Consider the following 20955-nt stretch of genomic DNA (forward strand, 5'->3'; position numbering starts at 1 on the left):
AACGTAATGTTTCATTTATAACCAGCCCAAAAATGTGGAATTTTAAAATTAGTAGTGAGAGAGAAAAGGATGGAGAAAGTGTTGTTAGTACCCTCTTGGCAACAATGCATATTTTCAATTAATTTTTGTTTGGTTTGTTGCCAGTGGGGTAGAGCTTATGCACTAGTTCAAATAATATTATAATAATCGACAAATTTGTAATTTTCATTTTCCCTCCCTTACAAATCGGGTTAGGATTGTGTACTGTACAAATAATTTTCTATATCTATACGTGTTGTTTTTGTCGCTCTTGTGCAATTTTAAGTAGAGGCAAAAAATGTCATTACATAATTAATTAACCTTAATATTTTTCATGTATTGTGACGACGCTGGTGGTAAAAATACAAAAGTCTTTTGCTGTTTAAACGTAAACAAATAAACTTACCGATGAAACGTTAAATTTTGATTTTAATGCTCTACTCTCTTTACTACACAAGAATGCACCATGATCGTTTATTTTGGCATTAATTTTCTCTAAAACAGTACGAAAACAATAAAAAACTGATAAAACATACTCTAAACACAAAATACGCCCTTAGACTCAATAATTTAAAGCGTTTATTTGTTTTAATTCCTTGTCAACATCTCTCACGATTCATTCATTCATAATTTTTGACAGAACTTGAAAAATAGTAAAACGTGCGTAAGACTGTAGCGCAACGTTGCCGAAGTGACTAAATTTTTTAATGCTCCAAGATATTTTTGTTTTAACTGCTGCTTTTATTAATATTTTTGCTTTTAAATTAAGTCGATTTTTCTATGAATTTTATTAATTTTCGATTAGTTTTTTTTCAATATAAACTCAGTTATGTTTCAGACTCAAATAACCTTTAAAAGGTATTACACTTTTTAATACTTAAAAAGCGGATAAATAGCTCTGGCAAAAGTGCAATATTGTAAAAGAAGGACAAAAGATTGAGAGGAAAATATATTTTGCCATTTTAAAATGTAAACAATGTAGTCTCTAAAGCTGAATTTATACAGACAAATAAAGTAAAATAATATAAGAATAAAATAAAAAAATGACCAAAATCCAACTTTCATATTTTATTTTATGTGAAAACGAAACTGCGCACGTTATTTTGGCCACAACACACCCTCTCAAGACAGAGAGGTACTTATAACCTGGCATGTAATTGGTTACCCTTATTTCTTATTTGTTATTTTATTATATATATAAATATATATTTTATATATATATATTTTCATTTTTAGGACATCTAAAAAACATTAAACCACTTCCACGCAAAACAACTGTCTACCGAACAATAAGTCGACATTTTAATATAATAGATTATAATAATTTGCCAGTCCACTGAGTCCACCCGGTACAACTAGTAATAAAACGCTCGCACATCAAAGCGATTTAAACTCTACCCACTGTGTAACCCAACAGATTCGATTGTAGGAGCGTCGCCCGGCAAATGAAGTGAGGGGCGGTGAATAGGTAATTCAGCGCGTGGAGCCCAGTGAAGCAACTTGTATTTTATTCAGTAAACTTTTTAGGACTTATACTGTAACCACACAAAAATCTGAGAAATTAACTGTCTCTGAGTAAAACTAAAATTTGTGATTTTTGTCATTTTTGCACTTTGCTTTTCAAGATTTCCAAAATTTTTCATAACTTTTTTGCAATTTAAGATAGAGACTTGATTCAAAGACTGACATGTGTACCAAGTTATTTAGGACTTGCCCTGTAACTACTCAAAAATCTGAGAAATCAATGGTTTCTGAGGAAAACTGACATTTGTGATTTTTACCATTTTCACACTTTGCAAGATTTTAAAAATTTGCCATAACTTTTTTGATATTTAAGATAGATGCTTGATTCAAAGACTGACATCTGCACCGCATTATTTAGAACTTATCCTGTAACTACACAAAAATCTGAGAAATTAATAGTTTCTGAAGAAAACTGACATTTGTGATTTTTACCATTTTTACACTTTGCAAGATTTTCAACATTTGCTATAACTTTTTTGATATTTAAGATAGAGACTTGATTCAAATACTGACATGTGTACCGAGTTATTTAGGACTTATCAAGTAACTACACAAAAATCTAAGAAATCAATAGTTTCTGAGGAAAACTGACATTTGTGATTTTTACTATTTTCACTTTGCAAGATTTTCAAAATTTACCATAACTTTTTTACTATTTAAGATAGAGACTTGATTCAAAGACTGACATATGTACGGAGTTATTTAGAACTTAGCCTTTAACTACATATAAATTGAAGAAATTAATGGTTTCTGAGGAAAACTGACATTTGTGGTTTTTACCATTTTCACACTTTGCAAGATTTTCAAAATTTACCATAACTTTTTTACTATTTAAGATAGAGACTTAATTTAAAGACTGAAATGTGCACCGAGCTATTTAAAACTTATCCAGTAACTACACAAAAATCTGAGAAATCAATAGTTTCTGAGGAAAACTAACATTTGTAATTTTTACCATTTTCACACTTTGCAAGATTTTCAAAATTTGCCATAACTTTTTTGATATTTAAGATAGATGCTTTATTTAAAGACTGACATGTTTACCGAGTTATTTAGAACTTATCCTGTAACTACACAAAAATCTGAGAAATCAATGGTTTCTGAGAAAAACTGACATTTGTGATTTTTACCATTTTCACACTTTGCAAGATTGTCCAAATTTTTCATAATTTTTTTGCTATTTACGCTAGAGACTTGATTCAAAGACGATGATGGGGACTTAAGAATAGATACCATATTTTTAACTTCAATAATCAATCATCGTTAGTGAAAATAATAACTTCTACTATGAATAATATATTAATTATTATTAAACTAAATACTTACATCGGTATTTAGTATCTCATCCCAAGAAGTAGAGAATTTTTCTTTTTTTTTCAATTACGTATCCAATGATTGGTGCAAGATACTCTTTGGAGCAACCCATTTAAGGTCAACGTGATCAGCGTCCCAATCCTCAATTACTGGGGTTCCAGGTTTTCCAGGAATATCATATGGGTTCTTTGCGATAATAGACCCGACATGTGTACCGACTTATTCAGAACTTATCTAGTAACTACACAAAAATCCGAGAAATCAATAGTTTCTGAAGAAAACTGACATTTGTGATTTTTAGCACTGTCACACTTTGCAAAATTTCTTTTCTATTAAAGACAGAGTTTTCATTCAAAAACTGAAATGTGCGCCAAGTGAAAGTGTACGTTTTATGTGCCTACAAATAAGTCTCAAATATCAATGGCTTTTGAGAAAAAGGGAAATGGCTGATTTTTACTGTTTTTGGCTTTTAGAAGAATTGCAAAATTTAGGATAACTTTTTAACTATCACAGATAGAAACTTGATTCAAAAACTGAAATGTATAGAACGTTTTATGTAACTACAAAAAATCTGAGAAATTAATGGTTTTTGAGAACAAGTGAAATTTGTGTTTTTTACCACGTTTGTGTTTTAGAGCAATTACAAAATGTTGGATAACGGTTTGATAACTAAAGATAGAAACTTTATTTAAAGATTGAAATGTGCACAGAGTGAAATACTATTAATTACAATTATCTGAAAATCTGCACAGGTGCAATATTAAACTTTCACTGCCTGGACTAATCCAACAATCTATTTAGTCACCTGAAAAAAATAACTCTCAACCCTCAACTGCCTATAATAATACAGGCAGTTTACTTTAAATGAAAAAACGGTTTATTTAAATAAAAGCAGCTTAAACAGTGGATGAAAGGGACCCACAACCCCATACTGATAATATGAAATATTCGATAATAAATATTAGATAGATGTACTATATTTAGTAGTAAATATAGACTTTGAACTTTGAATGGAGAAACATTTTGAAGTGTTTAAGTATTAAATGCTGTCAGTGTCACTTTTGACATGGCATAGCTACTAATAATGACGAACTCTATTTTGGAAACGTGACTATGTAGATATAGGAACTTTACTTAGATATAGGAAGGTATAGGTGAAAAACAGTGAAAAACTACAGAAATACTCGAAACTTAATAGCGAATCAAAAAAGAGCAATAAGTCCAGGAAACCAGAATTGCTGCTCCTTTTTAATTTAAGAGACAACGTGGCAATGTTCAATATAGCTTAGTTTGATAGAGAGAGTTTATTAAGAAATTTTATATCTTGTTTTATATTGGTATATGTCTAACTAATGTTGGAGAAGCAGTAAATGACAATCTTGAGTCACCTTTTGAAAAATTGGAATTGGAAATGTCCCTACTGGTAATCCATGAGCTTCATTTAATCAAGTGGGATAGTTTTTAACTCAGCTCATCCTCTAATTGTTATTTTCTTATTATTAACGTCAATTTCGTTTAATTGAAGATACTACATCCGAGAGATCGACCTATTGGGCAACTCGAACCTGATCGCGCACAATTTAAGTAACGCGGTCGCCCTGGACTACGACTGGGCCACCCAAACCATTTACTGGTCGGACGTGACCCAGTTGGGCAGCACGATAAAACGCCTGGTCAATTACAGGGAGGAATCGACCTCTGACCGGTCCGAACTCCTCCATTCCTCCACCCTCCAAAATCCCGACGGTTTAGCAGTCGATTGGGTGGGGAGGAATTTGTACTGGTGCGACAAGGGAACCGACACCATCGAGGTGTCCACTTTGGAGGGAAAACATCGAAGGATTTTACACTCGAAGGCCTTGGAGGAGCCGAGGGCGATCGCTTTGGATCCCATCAATAAGTTTATGTACTGGACCGATTGGGGGTCGAGGGTGCACATCGGTAAGTGTAAATAAATGCTTTCTAACTGGGTAAAAGTTCAACGCATAAAATTGTGTTATATATGAAAATGTGCCAGGGAAAATGCTCCTTTTTTGATTGAAACCCCCATTTATTAATTCATTATTCCCCAATTACCTCAAACTGTTTTCAAGTTGTCCTCAAAAAACTAAATTTACTCCCCCAAAATACCAAAATTGGTCTAGCTTAGTCAGTTATTAATTTAAACTTAAGTGTTTTGACATGAAATCCATTCGCAATTTGGCTTTTATAATAAGATAAAAGAATTGTGAAAATATTTGGAACAGAAGGTACAAAATTGTAAAATATCAAGATATCTCTGATTCTGGTAGGTTTGTAAAAGTGGCGCTAACTCAAAAACTATTTTACGCACAAAAATGTGTAACAACTTATCAAATTGTGTCTGAAGTTATCCTGAAACAACTAAATTTTCACACTTAGCAAGATTTTCAAAAATGTCCAGAACTTTTTTGCTATTTAAGATAGAGACTTGATTCAAAGACTGACATGTGCACCGAGTTATTTACGACTTGTCCTGTAACTACATAAAAATCTGAGAAGTCAATGGTTTCTGGGGAAAACTGAGATTTGTGATTTTTACCATTTTCACACTTTGCAACATTTTCAAAAATTTTCATAACTTTTTTACTATTTAAGATAGAGACCTAATTAAAAGACTGGCATGTGCACCAAGTTATTTAGGACTCATCCTGTAACTACACTAAAATATGAAAAATCAATGGTTTCAGAGGAAAACTGGCATTTGTGATTTTTACCATTTTCACACTTTGCAAGATTTCCAAAAATTTTCATACCTTTTTGGCTATTCAAGATAGAGACTTGATTCAAAGACTGACATGTGCACCGAATTATTTAGGACTTATTCACTAACTACACAAAAATCTGAGAAATCAATGGTTTCTGAGGAAAACTGAGATTTGTGATTTTTACCATTTTCACACTTTGCAACATTTTCAAAAATTTTCATAACTTTTTTACTATTTAAGATAGAGACCTAATTAAAAGACTGGCATGTGCACCGAGTTATTTAGGACTCATCCTGTAACTACACAAAAATATGAAAAATCAATGGTTTCAGAGGAAAACTGGCATTTGTGATTTTAACCATATGTACACTTTGCAAGATTTACAAAATTTTTCATAACTTTTTTACTATTTAAGATAGGGACTTGATTCAAAGACTGACATGTGCACCGAGTTATTTAGGATTTGTCCTGTAACTACACAAAAATATGAAAAATCAATAGTTTCTGAGGAAAACAAACATTTGTGTTTGTTACCATTTTCACACTTTGCAAGATTTTCAAAATTTTTCATAACTTTTTTACTATTTAAGATAGAAACTTGATTCAAAGACTGACAGGTGCACCAAGTTATTTAGGACTTATCCAGTAACTACACAAAAATCTGAGAAATCAATGGTTTCTGAGGAAAACAAACATTTGTGTTTGTTACCATTTTCACACTTTGCAAGATTTTCAAAATTTTTCATAACTTTTTTACTATTTAAGATAGAGACTTGATTCAAAGACTGACAGGTGCACCAAGTTATTTAGGACTTATCCAGTAACTACACAAAAATCTGAGAAATCAATGGTTTCTGAGGAAAACTCACATTTGTGATTTTTACCATTTTCACACTTGACAAGAAGTTGGTGTGCAAAACTATGTAACGCATAACAATGTACAGTTTATTAAATTGTGCCCAAGAAAACGCTTTTTCTTTGAGTGAAAACCCCATTTAAATACCTCACACAGTTTCTAAGTTATCCTGAAAAAAACTAAATTTACGTCCCAGAAATACCAAAATTCCCTAGCGGAGCCAATTTTCAATTTAATGGTTTGATACAAACTATCTACAGGGTATTTTTTATAATACGGTGAAAGAATTGGTTTGTTAACTTTATTTTTGCCTTACTCTCTCCATCACTTCCACCAAGAGTCTTAATAATTTTATACTTTTACATAGAACTCATTAGAAAATTTGATTTTTTGGGCGTTCTTAACTAAGGGTACTTTTTAAGGGTCGACAAGTTCTTCAAATGGAGTTTTATGTGTTAGGATTTGTTGTTTCACCCTTTGTTGAAAATGTTAATCCAGCAAAGTTTTACCAATTCGTACGTGAATTTTGAGGCGATTTTCTCGGAACGTTTCTTTAAAAATCGCCTCTATAAAATTTTTATTCATTAGCAACCATTTTTGGGCATAACTTAGGAACAACTGAAGGTATTTTCATAATTCTTTTACCAAAATATACAAAAATTCCGGAGGATGGAGTTGAAGGTAAAACATGATTCTGAGTTAAAAATTTGGGTAGCTAGGGCACTCTTGGTTGGGGCTTTTTTTTGCTAATTTTCCCACAAACATTTCACTATTTCCGAGAATATTTCATGAAATAATAAAAATATACTTAAAAAAGCTGTAGGTATACAGATAACGTTTCTTTTCGAGTAATTTCATATACAAACGTTACTTGCACCTCAAAAACTGACTGAATTAGAGGCATCTTTGCCCACCAAGGTCCAAAGATTACACCAAATTTGAGGTTTTCAAACGCATTATGTGCCATTAAGATTTTTTATTAGCACACATTTTTGGGCATAACTTAGGAACCACTGAAGATATTTTCATAATTCCTTTACCATAATATACAAAATTTCAGGAGGGGAGGGTAAAAATATGATTCTAAGTTGAGGTTTTGGGTAATGAGAGCATTTTTGGTTGAGCAAATTTTTATCCTTATTTTCCCACAAAAAAAAATCACTATTCCTAAGAATACTTCACGAAATTATAAAAATATAGTTAGAAAAATTTTAGGACCACAGAGAACGTTTCTTTGTGAGTAATTTTATATACCAACGTTTCTTGTACCTCAAAGACTTTCTGAGTTAAAGTCATTTTTGCCTACCAAGATACCAGATACACTAAATTGGAGTTTCAAGCGCAAATTGTGCCATTAAGAGATTTTATTCTTTGACAACCATTTTGGGGCATAACTCAGCAACAAATGAAGGTATTTCAATAATTTTTTCACAGTGACAAAGAGACTTCCCTGAGGATGGATTTGAGGGTAAAATCATGATTCCGAGTTGATCATTTTGGTAACGAAAGCATTTTTGGTGAGGCCTATTTTTTTGCTAATTTACAAACAAAAATTTCAATATACCTAAGAATATTTCACGGAATAACTAAAATATTCTTAGGCCCACAGAGAACGTTTCTTTTCGAGTAATTTCATATACAAACGTCGCACACGTTTTTGTGAATAACTTAGGAACCACTGAAGATATTTTCATAATTCTTTCACAATAATAAACAGAAATTCCTGAGGATGCCCTTGAGGGTATAAACAAGATTCTAGATTAAAAGTTTTTTAGTTACAGCAGTTTTGAAACCGTTAATACTTTTAACATATTAATATTTAACTCTAATTAATCTTGAAAAAGAACTTGATTAACTAACCTTTAATTATGTCCTTAGGTAAGTCTGGTATGGACGGTTCGAACCCAAAAGTGATCGTGAACAAGAACCTGGGTTGGCCGAACGCTTTGACCATTTCCTATGAGACCAATGAGATATTTTGGTCAGACGCTAGGGAGGACTATATCGCTGTATCCGACTATGAAGGTGAGTCCTAGTCAGGTTAAAACTCCATTTTTTAGGGCAGTTTTTTCGCATTAATTGGTTTGGATGGATATTTTAATCCCGATAATGACTCTTTGATGATGAATGAAAGTTTCACCTCTTAATTCTTTTAAAAAGTGACATTTTTAGGGAATTTTGTTTTTTTTTACCCGAGAAATTTTGCTTTTTGGAGACCATTTCTTTGCTATTGAACTTAGAGAGTTCATTAAAAAACTGCCAATTAGGAAAACATTGTTTCTAACAAGTTGGAAAGTTTCAGCCCTTAATTCCTATAAAAAATGATAATTTTAGGGACTTTTGATTTTTTCACCTGAGAAATTTTGCTTTTTGGGGACAATTTCTTTGCTATTGAACTTAGAGAGTTCATTAAAAAACTGCCAATTAGGAAAACATTTTTTCTAACAAGTTGGAAAGTTTCAGCCCTTAATTCCCATAAAAAGTGACAATTTTAGCGAATTTTCGTTTTTTAATAAAAAAATATAACAATAACTTTAATTTAAAAAGAAATCTAAATTTCAAAATTTTTTTTTCTTAAAAAATCTATCTAGAGGATTGTGGAATGTAGGAAAAGGACAAACTGACATAGCCTCTATACAGATCGAAATAGAAATAATATGAGATGTAGAAAGAGTTCCGCTTTATTGAAATTAAGATTAGAAACTACGGTTTCTATGGCAAGTCGTTATATTGTACAGTCAAGGCGGGTTTCAGAGGAAAAGAAAATTTAAAAAATGATGAAAATTTCGAGTTTTTTTTTGACGCTTTTAACAGCATCTTTCTGTCTGTATTTACTCACATGTTTATCTCTATAGGAAACAACATAAAAATAATCGCTAGCAGAGACAAGAACCCGAAATTGCAGCTGCACCACGTATTCGCCGTCGACGTATGGGAGGACTTCATCTACTGGACCGACTGGGAAACGAAGACCATCGAGAGGTGTCACAAATACACGGGAATGAATTGCACCTCGATCATTTCTACTGTGCATCGGCCCATGGACGTTCGGGTGGTGCATCCGTTAAGACAACCGAAGGTACAAAAAACTAAATCCAAATACAAAACTTATTTATTTATCAATTAAAATGCAGAGTTGTAGCTACAATACAATAATAATAATAATAGTAAGAAGATGACAAACAAGGACCACCTTGCGATTATAAAGGGTGTTTTTTTAGAGGCGGAGAACTTTTATTTGGCAACACTGTTTTTTATGACAGCCGACCTGACAGTTCTGGGTTATTTTTAGATTAGTTTGGTTTGGCAATTCATCATGAACAAACTCACGCCGGAGCAACGTTTCCAAATTGTTCAAATTTATTTTGAAAGACATGGTTCTATTCGAGAAACACATCGGGCATTACGTGAGTTTTATGGTGCTCATAATCGTCCTTCAGAGAGATTAATTCGAGAAACTGTTGATCGTTTTCGCAATACTTTTACTCTAGTTGACAATACGCATCCCGTAAGACCCCGTACGCTGCGCACGCAACAAGCGATAGCTGCTGTGCAGTATAGTGTTGATAATGATCCAAATGTGTCAATTCGTCGTCGTTGTCAACAAGTGAACTTATGTCCATCCACTTGGAATGGAAAATTTTGCGCAAAAATCTCGGATTGCGAGCATATAAAACTCAACTTGTCCAGGAGTTGAAACCCCAGGATTATCTTTTGCGCCGTACATTAGCCGAATGGGCGGAAGGAAAGATTGCAGTTGATCCATGATTTCATATGAACATTTTGTTCAGTGATGAAGCACACTTTTGGTTAAATGGCTATGTAAACAAGCAGAATTTCCGAATTTGGGGGGATGAGAATCCACGAGCTATTGGCGAAAAACCGTTATATCCAGAAAAACTAACCGTTTGGTGCGCTTTATGAACCGGTGGCATCATTGGTCGTTATGTCTTCAGAAATGCTGATGATCAGAACGTTACAGTAAACGGTGAGCGATACAGAAACATGATAACCAACTTTTTTGTGCCTCAATTGGAAGCCGTTGCAGAAATGTGGTTTCAGCAGGACGGTGCCACGTGCCATACAGCGTACCAAACAATTAATTTACTGCAAGAAACATTCGAGCAACGAATAATTTCAAGGAATGGACCTGTAAACTGGCCAGCTCGTTCGTGCGACTTGACGCCATTAGATTATTTTCTTTGGGGCTATGTTAAGTCGCATGTCTACGCTGATAAACCCGAAACACTTGAGCACTTGGAAGCCAACATACGACGCGTGATTGCCGAAATACAGCCTGCAGTACTGGAAAGAGTGTGTGAAAATTGGACCTCTAGATTACGCCACGTACACGCCAGCCGTGGGGGTCACATGCCCGAAATCATTTTTAAATATTAATGCCAAAAAAAATTCTTTAATATAAAAGCAAATTTGTTCATATCAATAAAATATTTTGTGTTTAATTTCAATTTAAAGTTCTCCGCCTCTAAAAGAAAAAACACCCTTTAGAACGGATTCACAAGAGTCGTTTGAATACAAGCTTGTGTGAAGTAGCTTCGGTCTCTATAATACTTTTACAAGTGATATGGACGTATAGTTCAAATATAAAAAATTAGAACTAGATTAAACATATAAAATAAAATTAAATATAATTTTAACATGAAAAAAAACTCAATACATCCTAAAGGAGAAGCAAATTGTAACAAGAAATACGGAAAAGTAGTTTATTTTTTTAACCGCATGTCTGCTGTAGCAAGTTTTTGTTTAATGTCAGTTTGAAATGAGAGGGCATTATCAAAAAACATTCCTAAATTTGACGCTTATATTTGAATATTAATAGTGTCAGATAATTCTGTTACTTGATTTTGCGTGTTAATAATAATTGATGATTTGCTTGTATTAAGTCTTATTTTATTATTAAATGATCAAATGGGGTTTTTAGGTCGAGGATAACCCGTGCGCACACGCCAAATGTTCCGCCCTTTGTCTGTTGTCGCCGAAGGCGCCCTATTATGTCTGCCAGTGTCCGGAGAATTACGTTTTGGGTAAGTTTTTATCAGTTAAAGGAATATTTTCACTAATATACTGGATTTGTCTGAATTGTGGATGATTTCTGTTTTATCACAATAGAATTCTTTTCTTTTTTTTTACTACAAAAAAATTAAAAAAAAGAAGGGTTTTTGAGAGAAATTGAGGTTTGTGGTTTTTAGCATTTTTATGTCTCAAATGAATTTCAAAACTTTCGATAATTTCTTTACTATTACAGATAGAAAATTGATTTAAAGACTCAAATAAACGCCGAATAAAAATGTACGTTTCATGTTACTACAAAAAAATCTGAGAAATCAATGGTTTTTGAGAAAAAGTTAAATTTGCGTTTTTTGCCATTTATATGTTTTAGATTAATTCCAAAATTTTGGATAACTTTTTTGCTATTATAGATAGAAAGTTGATTCAACGGCTGAAATGTGCACCGAGTAAATGAGTACATTTTACGTCACTACACAAAAATCTAAGAAATCAATGGTTTTGGAGAAAATTTTAAATTTGCGTTTTTTGCCATTTATATGTTTTAGATTAATTCCAAAATTTTGGATAACTTTTTTGCTATTAAAGATAGACACTTGATTCAAAAACTGAAATATGCACCGAGTAAATGAGTACATTTTACGTTAGTACACAAAAATCTGAGAAATCAATGGATTTGGAGAAAAAGTTAAATTTGTGTTTTTTTGCCATTTTTATGTTTTAGATGAATTTCAAAATATTGGATAACTTTTTTGCTATTATAGATAGACACTTGATTCAAAGGCGGAAATGTGCACCGAGTGAAAGAGTACATTTTACGTCACTACACAAAAATCTGAAAAATCAATGGTTTTAGAGAAAAAGTTAAATTTGTGTTTTTTGCCATTTTTGTTTTAGATTAATTCCAAAATTTTGGATAACTTTTTTGATATTAAAGATAGACACTTGATTCAAAGACTGAAATGTGCACCGAGTAAATGAGTACATTTTACGTTACTATACAAAAATCTAAGAAATCAATGGTTTTGGAGAAACAGTTAAATTTGCGTTTTTTGCCATTTTTATTTTTTAGATGAATTTCCAAATGTTGGATAACTTTCTTGCTATTAAAGATAGACACTTGATTCAAAGACACAAATATGCACCGAGTGAATGAGTACATTTTACGTTAGTACACAAAAATCTGAGAAGTCAATGGTTTTGGAGAAAAAGTTAAATTTGTGTTTTTTGCCATTTTTATGTTTTAGATTAATTCCAAAATTTTGGATCACTTTTTTGCTATTAAAGATAGACACTTGATTCAAAGACCGAAATGTGCACCGAGTGAAAGAGTACATTTTACGTTAATACACAAAAATCTGAAAAATCAATGGTTTTGGAGAAAAAGTGAAATTTCTGTTATATGCCATTTTTATGTTTTAGATGAATTTCAAAATTTTGAATAACTTTTTTGCTATTAGGGATAAAAACTTGATTTAAAAACTGAAATGTGCACCAGGTCAAACAATACGTTTTATCTTACTACAAAAAAATCTGAGAAATCAATAGTTTTTGAGAAAAACAAACTAATGTGAAAATTTGCAGTTGAATTGTCTGAAAAAATAACAAAATAGCTTTAATCACCTATAAAAAAATAAATCACTTTCATTTACTTAAATTTATTATTAAAATAAATAGTAACACGCCGCTGCTTAACAAAAACCCTCAAGCAGTGGCGTCTATACTACATTTAAATATTCGACCAGTGGCACCTGTAATGGCTTTTTCGACCAAAAATTCGTTTTTTTTTTTTTAAATAAGCAAAATATCAGCAACTGTCTTCGAATTATTTAAAGAAAAAAAAGCGAGATTTTGTATAAACATATTTTAATTTAAAAAGTGAGGTTATGTAAGTGAAAAAATTTAGTACAAATCTACTGTTGACAATTAAATTTGCGGTTTTAATTTGGTATTTTAGGTAAGGACGGTTACTCTTGTGAGGCGAACTGCACCTCCTCGCATTTCGAGTGCAAAACGACCTACAAGTGCATACCGTTCTGGTGGAAGTGCGACACGCAGGACGATTGCGGAGATGGTAAGTCTGCTTTCATTATTTTTTTTTCTTATAGGTAAGTTTCATAACCTTCAAATTGCCATTGACATTGGATATCCGAAATGGCGGCACCTTTAAACCAAAATGGCCAAAAGTGGGGTTAGGAGGGCGAATTTATCAAGGAAATAAATCAAAAACCTGGAAAAATGAGAGTTTACTCAACAATTAAAGTATTAATTATAATTATTTAAGGGACTTTTAAAAGTAGCAATTTGGTCAAAGAAAGTTTATTCATACGAATTAGTCTGCTGCAACTAATTCTTTTATAACTATAGGAACATTAGCAAGATTGCAAGATATTTTAGGCAAATTTTATCGTAACATAATTGTGGTTTTGCGCAGGTAGCGACGAACCGGATGACTGTCCCGTGTTCAAGTGCCTTCCTGGGCAGTACCAGTGCGCGAACGGTCAGTGCATCCATCCCGGCGACTTGTGCAACGGCGTCGACAACTGTCTCGACAATTCCGACGAGCGGGACTGCGACGGATACACCTGCTTGAACACCCAATTCAGGTAGGAGTCTCCAATTTTCGTTTGTTTTCAATGTTTACTGGTTATATTTACGAGGAACCTTGTAAGGTCCTTTTTGCATCAGCTTTCATATGAAATGAGTGTTTTTTGCCATTTTTATGTTATAGATGAATTTTGGATAACTTCTTTGCTATTACAGATAAAAACTTGATTTTAAAACTGAAATGTGCACCGCGACAAATAGTACGTTTTATGTTCCTACAAAAAAATCTGAGAAATCAATAGTTTTTGTTAAAAATGGAATTTTTTGATTTTTACAATTTTTATGTTTCAGGTGGATTTCAAAATTTGAGATAACTTTTTTGCTTTTAAAGATAGAAACTTGATTCAAAGTCTGAAATGTGCACCGAGTGAAACAGTACATTTTATGTTACTATACAAAACCCTGAGAAATCAATGGTTTTTGATAAAAATGGAAATTTGTGATTTTTACAATTTTTATGTTTCAGGTGGATTTCAAAATTTGAGATAACTTTTTTGCTCTTAAAGATAGAAACTTGATTCAAAGTCTGAAATGTGCACCGAGTGAAACAGTACATTTTATGTTACTATACAAAACCCTGAGAAATCAATGGTTTTCGATAAAAATGGAAATTTGTGATTTTTACCATTTTTATGTTTCAGGTGGATTTCAAAATTTTAGATAACTTTTTTGCTCTTAAAGATAGAAACTTGATTCAAAGTCTGAAATGTGCACCGAGTGAAACAGTACATTTTATGTTACTATACAAAACCCTGAGAAATCAATGGTTTTTGATAAAAATGGAAATTTGTGATTTTTACAATTTTTATGTTTCAGGTGGATTTCAAAATTTGAGATAACTTTTTTGCTCTTAAAGATAGAAACTTGATTCAAAGTCTGAAATGTGCAGCGAGTGAAACAGTACATTTTATGTTACTATACAAAACCCTGAGAAATCAATGGTTTTTGATAAAAATGGAAATTTGTGATTTTTACAATTTTTATGTTTCAGGTGGATTTCAAAATTTGAGATAACTTTTTTGCTCTTAAAGATAGAAACTTGATTCAAAGTCTGAAATGTGCACCGAGTGAAACAGTACATTTTATGTTACTATACAAAACCCTGAGAAATCAATGGTTTTCGATAAAAATGGAAATTTGTGATTTTTACCATTTTTATGTTTCAGGTGGATTTCAAAATTTTAGATAACTTTTTTGCTCTTAAAGATAGAAACTTGATTCAAAGTCTGAAATGTGCACAGAGTGGAACAGTACATTTTACGATACTACAAAAAAATCTGAGAAATCAATGGTTTTTGAGAAAAAGTAAAATTTGTATTTTTTGCCATTTTCATGTTTTAGATGAATTTCAAAATTTTGGATAACTTTTTTGCTATTACAAATAGAAACTTGATTCAAAGTCTCAAATGTGCACCGAGTGAAACAGTACATTTTATGTTACTATACAAAACCCTGAGAAATCAATGGTTTTTGATAAAAATGGAAATTTGTGATTTTTACAATTTTTATGTTTCAGGTGGATTTCAAAATTTGAGATAACTTTTTTGCTCTTAAAGATAGAAACTTGATTCAAAGTCTGAAATGTGCACCGAGTGAAACAGTACATTTTATGTTACTATACAAAACCCTGAGAAATCAATGGTTTTTGATAAAAATGGAAATTTGTGATTTTTACCATTTTTATGTTTCAGGTGGATTTCAAAATTTTAGATAACTTTTTTGCTCTTAAAGATAGAAACTCGATTCAAAGTCTGAAATGTGCACCGAGTGAAACAGTACATTTTATGTTACTATACAAAACCCTGAGAAATCAATGGTTTTTGATAAAAATGGAAATTTGTGATTTTTACAATTTTTATGTTTCAGGTGGATTTCAAAATTTGAGATAACTTTTTTGCTCTTAAAGATAGAAACTTGATTCAAAGTCTGAAATGTGCACCGAGTGAAACAGTACATTTTATGTTACTATACAAAACCCTGAGAAATCAATGGTTTTCGATAAAAATGGAAATTTGTGATTTTTACAATTTTTATGTTTCAGGTGGATTTCAAAATTTGAGATAACTTTTTTGCTCTTAAAGATAGAAACTTGATTCAAAGTCTGAAATGTGCACCGAGTGAAACAGTACATTTTATGTTACTATACAAAACCCTGAGAAATCAATGGTTTTTGATAAAAATGGAAATTTGTGATTTTTACAATTTTTATGTTTCAGGTGGATTTCAAAATTTGAGATAACTTTTTTGCTCTTAAAGATAGAAACTTGATTCAAAGTCTGAAATGTGCACCGAGTGAAACAGTACATTTTATGTTACTATACAAAACCCTGAGAAATCAATGGTTTTTGATAAAAATGGAAATTTGTGATTTTTACAATTTTTATGTTTCAGGTGGATTTCAAAATTTGAGATAACTTTTTTGCTCTTAAAGATAGAAACTTGATTCAAAGTCTGAAATGTGCACCGAGTGAAACAGTACATTTTATGTTACTATACAAAACCCTGAGAAATCAATGGTTTTCGATAAAAATGGAAATTTGTGATTTTTACCATTTTTATGTTTCAGGTGGATTTCAAAATTTGAGATAACTTTTTTGCTCTTAAAGATAGAAACTTGATTCAAAGTCTGAAATGTGCACCGAGTGAAACAGTACATTTTATGTTACTATACAAAACCCTGAGAAATCAATGGTTTTCGATAAAAATGGAAATTTGTGATTTTTACAATTTTTATGTTTCAGGTGGATTTCAAAATTTGAGATAACTTTTTTGCTCTTAAAGATAGAAACTTGATTCAAAGTCTGATATGTGCACCGAGTGAAACAGTACATTTTATGTTACTATACAAAAACCTGAGAAATCAATAGTTTTTGATAAAAATGGAAATTTGTGATTTTTACCATTTTTAGGTCTCAGATGGATTTTAAAATTTTAGATAACTTTTTTGCTCTTAAAGATAGAAACTTGATTCAAAGTCTGAAATGTGCACAGAGTGGAACAGTACATTTTACGATACTACAAAAAAATCTGAGAAATCAATGGTTTTTGAGAAAAAGTAAAATTTGTATTTTTTGCCATTTTCATGTTTTAGATGAATTTCAAAATTTTGGATAACTTTTTTGCTATTACAAATAGAAACTTGATTCAAAGTCTCAAATGTGCACCGAGTGAAACAGTACATTTTATGTTACTATACAAAACCCTGAGAAATCAATGGTTTTTGATAAAAATGGAAATTTGTGATTTTTACCATTTTTATGTTTCAGGTGGATTTCAAAATTTTAGATAACTTTTTTGCTCTTAAAGATAGAAACTTGATTCAAAGTCTGAAATGTGCACCGAGTGAAACAGTACATTTTATGTTACTATACAAAAACCTGAGAAATCAATAGTTTTTGATAAAAATGGAAATTTGTGATTTTTACAATTTTTATGTTTCAGGTGGATTTCAAAATTTGAGATAACTTTTTTGCTCTTAAAGATAGAAACTTGATTCAAAGTCTGATATGTGCACCGAGTGAAACAGTACATTTTATGTTACTATACAAAAACCTGAGAAATCAATAGTTTTTGATAAAAATGGAAATTTGTGATTTTTACAATTTTTATGTTTCAGGTGGATTTCAAAATTTGAGATAACTTTTTTGCTCTTAAAGATAGAAACTTGATTCAAAGTCTGAAATGTGCACCGAGTGAAACAGTACATTTTATGTTACTATACAAAACCCTGAGAAATCAATGGTTTTCGATAAAAATGGAAATTTGTGATTTTTACCATTTTTATGTTTCAGGTGGATTTCAAAATTTTAGATAACTTTTTTGCTCTTAAAGATAGAAACTTGATTCAAAGTCTGATATGTGCACCGAGTGAAACAGTACATTTTATGTTACTATACAAAAACCTGAGAAATCAATAGTTTTTGATAAAAATGGAAATTTGTGATTTTTACCATTTTTAGGTCTCAGATGGATTTTAAAATTTTAGATAACTTTTTTGCTCTTAAAGATAGAAACTTGATTCAAAGTCTGAAATGTGCACAGAGTGGAACAGTACATTTTACGATACTACAAAAAAATCTGAGAAATCAATGGTTTTTGAGAAAAAGTAAAATTTGTATTTTTTGCCATTTTCATGTTTTAGATGAATTTCAAAATTTTGGATAACTTTTTTGCTATTACAAATAGAAACTTGATTCAAAGTCTCAAATGTGCACCGAGTGAAACAGTACATTTTATGTTACTATACAAAACCCTGAGAAATCAATGGTTTTTGATAAAAATGGAAATTTGTGATTTTTACCATTTTTATGTTTCAGGTGGATTTCAAAATTTGAGATAACTTTTTTGCTCTTAAAGATAGAAACTTGATTCAAAGTCTGAAATGTGCACCGAGTGAAACAGTACATTTTATGTTACTATACAAAACCCTGAGAAATCAATGGTTTTCGATAAAAATGGAAATTTGTGATTTTTACCATTTTTATGTTTCAGGTGGATTTCAAAATTTTAGATAACTTTTTTGCTCTTAAAGATAGAAACTTGATTCAAAGTCTGAAATGTGCACCGAGTGAAACAGTACATTTTATGTTACTATACAAAAACCTGAGAAATCAATAGTTTTTGATAAAAATGGAAATTTGTGATTTTTACCATTTTTAGGTCTCAGATGGATTTTAAAATTTTAGATAACTTTTTTGCTCTTAAAGATAGAAACTTGATTCAAAGTCTGAAATGTGCACCGAGTGAAACAGTACATTTTATGTTACTATACAAAAACCTGAGAAATCAATAGTTTTTGATAAAAATGGAAATTTGTGATTTTTACCATTTTTAGGTCTCAGATGGATTTTAAAATTTTAGATAACTTTTTTGCTCTTAAAGATAGAAACTTGATTCAAAGTCTGAAATGTGCACAGAGTGGAACAGTACATTTTACGATACTACAAAAAAATCTGAGAAATCAATGGTTTTTGAGAAAAAGTAAAATTTGTATTTTTTGCCATTTTCATGTTTTAGATGAATTTCAAAATTTTGGATAACTTTTTTGCTATTACAAATAGAAACTTGATTCAAAGTCTCAAATGTGCACCGAGTGAAACAGTACATTTTATGTTACTATACAAAACCCTGAGAAATCAATGGTTTTTGATAAAAATGGAAATTTGTGATTTTTACCATTTTTATGTTTCAGGTGGATTTCAAAATTTTAGATAACTTTTTTGCTCTTAAAGATAGAAACTTGATTCAAAGTCTGAAATGTGCACAGAGTGGAACAGTACATTTTACGATACTACAAAAAAATCTGAGAAATCAATGGTTTTTGAGAAAAAGTAAAATTTGTATTTTTTGCCATTTTCATGTTTTAGATGAATTTCAAAATTTTGGATAACTTTTTTGCTATTACAAATAGAAACTTGATTCAAAGTCTCAAATGTGCACCGAGTGAAACAGTACATTTTATGTTACTATACAAAACCCTGAGAAATCAATGGTTTTTGATAAAAATGGAAATTTGTGATTTTTACCATTTTTATGTTTCAGGTGGATTTCAAAATTTGAGATAACTTTTTTGCTCTTAAAGATAGAAACTTGATTCAAAGTCTGAAATGTGCACCGAGTGAAACAGTACATTTTATGTTACTATACAAAACCCTGAGAAATCAATGGTTTTCGATAAAAATGGAAATTTGTGATTTTTACCATTTTTATGTTTCAGGTGGATTTCAAAATTTTAGATAACTTTTTTGCTCTTAAAGATAGAAACTTGATTCAAAGTCTGAAATGTGCACCGAGTGAAACAGTACATTTTATGTTACTATACAAAAACCTGAGAAATCAATAGTTTTTGATAAAAATGGAAATTTGTGATTTTTACCATTTTTAGGTCTCAGATGGATTTTAAAATTTTAGATAACTTTTTTGCTCTTAAAGATAGAAACTTGATTCAAAGTCTGAAATGTGCACCGAGTGAAACAGTACATTTTATGTTACTATACAAAAACCTGAGAAATCAATAGTTTTTGATAAAAATGGAAATTTGTGATTTTTACCATTTTTAGGTCTCAGATGGATTTTAAAATTTTAGATAACTTTTTTGCTCTTAAAGATAGAAACTTGATTCAAAGTCTGAAATGTGCACAGAGTGGAACAGTACATTTTACGATACTACAAAAAAATCTGAGAAATCAATGGTTTTTGAGAAAAAGTAAAATTTGTATTTTTTGCCATTTTCATGTTTTAGATGAATTTCAAAATTTTGGATAACTTTTTTGCTATTACAAATAGAAACTTGATTCAAAGTCTCAAATGTGCACCGAGTGAAACAGTACATTTTATGTTACTATACAAAACCCTGAGAAATCAATGGTTTTTGATAAAAATGGAAATTTGTGATTTTTACCATTTTTATGTTTCAGGTGGATTTCAAAATTTTAGATAACTTTTTTGCTCTTAAAGATAGAAACTTGATTCAAAGTCTGAAATGTGCACAGAGTGGAACAGTACATTTTACGATACTACAAAAAAATCTGAGAAATCAATGGTTTTTGAGAAAAAGTAAAATTTGTATTTTTTGCCATTTTCATGTTTTAGATGAATTTCAAAATTTTGGATAACTTTTTTGCTATTACAAATAGAAACTTGATTCAAAGTCTCAAATGTGCACCGAGTGAAACAGTACATTTTATGTTACTATACAAAACCCTGAGAAATCAATGGTTTTTGATAAAAATGGAAATTTGTGATTTTTACCATTTTTATGTTTCAGGTGGATTTCAAAATTTTAGATAACTTTTTTGCTCTTAAAGATAGAAACTTGATTCAAAGTCTGAAATGTGCACCGAGTGAAACAGTACATTTTATGTTACTATACAAAACCCTGAG

At 31.0% G+C, this 20955-nt stretch overlaps 1 protein-coding gene across 14 annotated transcripts in view; it reads left to right on the forward strand.

Moving 5' to 3' along the window:
* LOC126747571 (prolow-density lipoprotein receptor-related protein 1) overlaps positions 1-20955 on the forward strand; it is a 236401-nt gene that overhangs the window by 138462 nt on the left and 76984 nt on the right. For all 14 annotated transcript variants that reach the window (XR_007664241.1, XR_007664238.1, XR_007664239.1 and 11 more), the window contains exons 47-52: positions 4382-4797; positions 8317-8463; positions 9294-9517; positions 11381-11483; positions 13424-13540; positions 13901-14072. Coding sequence is in view for 3 of the 14 variants with exons in the window: in XM_050456310.1 (XP_050312267.1) it covers positions 4382-4797; positions 8317-8463; positions 9294-9517; positions 11381-11483; positions 13424-13540; positions 13901-14072 (1179 nt within the window). In the remaining 11 variants the exon portion in view is untranslated. The remainder of the gene's footprint in view (positions 1-4381; positions 4798-8316; positions 8464-9293; positions 9518-11380; positions 11484-13423; positions 13541-13900; positions 14073-20955) is intronic.

Source organism: Anthonomus grandis, chromosome 19, assembly GCF_022605725.1.
Source record: "Anthonomus grandis grandis chromosome 19, icAntGran1.3, whole genome shotgun sequence".
In the NCBI taxonomy this organism is placed as follows: Eukaryota; Metazoa; Arthropoda; class Insecta; order Coleoptera; family Curculionidae; genus Anthonomus; species Anthonomus grandis.